Consider the following 3,735-nt stretch of genomic DNA (forward strand, 5'->3'; position numbering starts at 1 on the left):
TGTTTTATCATCATTCTCAAAAATATTTTATTTTCATCTCCTGATTATCAGTAACCCGAATTTCTTTCTAGCTTTGACCAAAGACTCAGATTTTTGGTTAAACAATGTGGTTGAAGATTCTTGTGTAAAAGCAAGCTATGTTATTTGTAGAACTGGCATATGCCATGTGCCATAAAATTGGGATGAAGTTGTGGGTCTTCACATGCCCACCAGACATCACAAAAGCGTATTCATTTTCTTGGGCCTTAAATATTGGAGGTCAAAGACATTAATGCCCCCTATCCTAAGCAGACATTAGTGCCCCCTATCCTAAGCAGACATGTCGTCCAGTGTCTGCTAAATCTCTCTTATTATAAGATAGTAGATAGATATGAATACGTACAAGGAGCTGGTCAATAATTTCCAAGTTGCAGGGGCTATTTTCATTTTTAAAGTTTAAAATAGTAGGGCGTCGACAGAATTTAGGTAGAGGGGTTGTCTGAGGTGGATTTTAGAACTTAAACGTACGATTAGTTTGAAGTTTGAGCTTTCATCTTCGTAATTTATTAAATTCGCACCAAAAAACGATTTTCATTGGTCTATATATAATTTATGATATTTTTAGGCCTTAAAATCTTCTCATCACGTGTCTATGTCCATTGCTGTCTGCTTAGTTGAAAACTGTTACAGCTTCCTTGAGATTTTGAAGGACATATTTAGTTAAATAATTTAGCTTTTGTTTGACTATAGATTTTACTTATGTTTTTCTCAATTTTTTAAAAAATATTATTTTTTCATTGAATATGATAAGTTTTTGGAAAAAAAATTGAATAATGTTTTCAAGTTTCAAAAACAGGTTTAGGGATTTTATCTTCCACTCACAAAACTTCAAACTTTTTTTCAAATATATATAATGCATGTTCAAATGCAACTTCAATTTTCAAAAATTATTTTTTAACACAACTTCAAAAATCCTTTTGTCAAGTTTCAACCAAATCTATATCCAAACGCTAGCTAAAAAAATTGTCATTGATCTGGAAACCGTATTTCAATGCCGGTGGACAAATTTCACATTGGGATCTAGAAAGCATATTTCAATGCAATTCAGTAAGGAAATTTAATTACCAAAATAATGCACTTTTTAAATATTACATCCTTATCTATTAGGGTTTAATTGATCCGAAAATTATTTCAAATTACGCGTTTATAGTAGGATTGTAGTAGATTAGCATCGTATAGTTTATTTATTTTTTCCATTAAATGCCCTTAGCAGCACATCAAGTATAAGGACAATTTTTTCCTTTCAAAAATATACATCTCAGCCAGAGAGAAATCATCTCTAGGCACTGTTCCTGCCTCCAATCTTGTGACGGGATTAACTTGTATAGGAAATCATCCATTTATACTGAGATTTATATTCCTGCATTCTCTCATCCACTTTTACGAATAGTCAAGCGGAAAATCATACGAAAAATAATACTGTACACTATAATTTGTAATTCTTCCCATATTAATACCATGAAAAAATTAATATTAAAATATTAGTCAAATTTCATGTCATTGGACTCTCGAGAAGTAAAACATAACAGATGATTTGGGACGGGAGAAGTGAAACATGACAGATGATTTGGGACGGGGAGAGTACTTGTATTCAAATATACAAGCTATTGGTGGCTTTAGATGACAACTCAAAACAATATAATTCTCATTAGAAATGTCAGTCATGAGTTCCAGCGAGCTTCTCCAAGCTCAAGCTCAAACCTGGAACCATATTTTCGACTTCACAAATTCTTCAGCAGTAAGATGTGCAGTTCAACTGGGCATCCCTGATGTCCTCTACAAACATGGTAAGCCAATGTGTTTGTCTGACCTCTTATCTCAACTTCCCCTCCATCCTTCGAAAGTTTCCTCCATGCCAATTTTATTGCGGCTTTTAGTTCATTCTGGTTTCCTAAATCAACATGAAAAAGATCATTACTATTATTCTCTTACCCCAGCTAGTCGCCTTCTTGTGAGGAATGAGCCCTTGAATATTAGGTCACTCTTGCTTATCAACCATGAACCATTCCTTCAAAAAGCATGGTTTGAGTTAAGTAGTTGGTTCCAAAATGATTTCCCTACTGCTTTTCATACTGCTCATGGCAAATCCTTCTGGGATTATTTCACGGAAAAACCAAGACAAGGAAGTGACTTCAATGATGCAATGGCTAGTGATTCAAGATTGATAGCTGATGTTTTTGTTAAGGAGTGTAAACATGTATTTGAGGGGTTGGAGTCGTTGGTGGACGTAGGAGGTGGAACTGGCACTGTAGCAACAGTCATAGCCAAAGCTAACCCTACCATAAAATGCATTGTATTTGATCTCCCTCGTGTTGTAGCCGATCTCAAGGGAAGTGGGAACTTGGAGTTTGTAGGAGGAAGTATGTTTGATGAGATTCCTCATGTTAATGCAATATTACTCAAGGTAAAAATTTGTAGCTTCCTTTTGTTATTTGATGTTTCTTATATCTTTTCTCGTCATTAATTATGTCTCACCATCAGTTTGTGTTTTTTTGTGCAATGTCAGTTCCATTAATTAGATGAATCTCGTCGCAATATATGACTTCAGAAGCTTATTTCCTTGTCTAATAGCTCTAAAACAAAATTATGTATTCCCTTTCCTCCAATTTATGTGGTAACAATTTCCTTTTTGTCCACTCCAACAAAATAGCAGTTTTAATTTCTAGATTTTGGAAAGAATTTAACTTAAAATTCTCATTGTATCTTAATGAGAAGCTTTTAAAGTCTAATAAATATTTATGGCTTGTTTTAGACTGTCACAAGTTTCAAAAGTGTTTTTTCTTTTTTTAAACTCCGTGTTAATTCAAACTTTGCTACGTAAAGTTTTTGTGAATGGGAGGGAGTATATTATAATTAGTTATTGAGAACGTTCTTTTGTTTTATGTTGCCGTTCATAAATTTCTTCTTTTATATCTTCAGGTAGGATCTGTTCTTGTAAAACTTTTTGAAAACTTGTAAAAACTAAATCTTGTACATTCATTACGTTGTTTCCTTCCCTTCTCCCCTTGAATCCGCTGGATCTACTGATCAAGTTTAATTATTCATGGTTGAACAGTGTATTTTGCATGACTGGAGCGACGAAGATTGTGTGAAGATACTGAAGAAATGCAAAGAGTCAATTCCAAGTAGGGATAAAGGAGGGAAAGTGATAATTATAGACATTGTGATGGAGGATCCGACGCAAAGCGACGAGTTTGTTCGAGCACAACATTCCATGGACTTGCTGATGATGATTCTTTTTGCTGCCAAAGAGAGAACTAAGAAGGAATGGCAGAAGCTCTTCACTGAAGCTGGTTTCACTGAATGTAAAATAACTCCCTCTCTTGGCTTAAGATCTCTCATTGAAATCTATCCTTAGCCTGAAGCAGTCTTGACTACAAATCGTAATTTATTACGTTAAATCTTACTACTGCTAGTGCTTATTTTTTTATTTTGCATAGTATTGTTTACCGTGAAAATGATAATAACAATTAAATTTATAAATGGGACTCTAAAAATACGTGATTTATTTTTATGCTAGTTGTTAAAGCAGTTGATGCTAAAAGTATGAAGTTTTAACGATGAGATACGAGCTAAAACGGGGCAGTAATAAAATCGAGGTGCTTGCTGCCCGGGCTTCGGACGGGTCGATGAAGGACTCGGGGTCGATACCCGGCGGCTCGAGCTCGAGCTGTCGGGAGTAACCGGGAAAGGGAT

General features: G+C 34.8%; 1 protein-coding gene across 1 annotated transcript; it reads left to right on the forward strand.

The window, feature by feature from the left end:
* Positions 1–1,610: 1,610 nt before the first annotated feature.
* Positions 1,611–3,509, forward strand: LOC104227741 (myricetin 7/4'-O-methyltransferase 2-like). The gene is made up of 2 exons (XM_009780048.2): positions 1,611–2,443; positions 3,095–3,509. The coding sequence occupies exons 1-2, from the start codon at positions 1,694–1,696 to the stop codon at positions 3,395–3,397; spliced, it is 1,053 nt and encodes a 350-aa protein (XP_009778350.1). The 5' UTR covers positions 1,611–1,693; the 3' UTR covers positions 3,398–3,509.
* The last annotated feature ends 226 nt before the right edge of the window (positions 3,510–3,735 follow it).

Source organism: Nicotiana sylvestris, chromosome 5 (genome assembly GCF_000393655.2).
Source record: "Nicotiana sylvestris chromosome 5, ASM39365v2, whole genome shotgun sequence".
Classification (NCBI taxonomy): Eukaryota; Viridiplantae; Streptophyta; class Magnoliopsida; order Solanales; family Solanaceae; genus Nicotiana; species Nicotiana sylvestris.

Coding starts and splice junctions, on each gene's coding strand:
- LOC104227741 (XM_009780048.2), top strand. CDS start 1,694: ATGTCAGTCATGAGTTCCAGCGAGCTTCTCCAAGCTCAAGCTCAAACC. Junction 2,444..3,094: donor TTAATGCAATATTACTCAAG/GTAAAAATTTGT, acceptor ATGGTTGAACAG/TGTATTTTGCATGACTGGAG.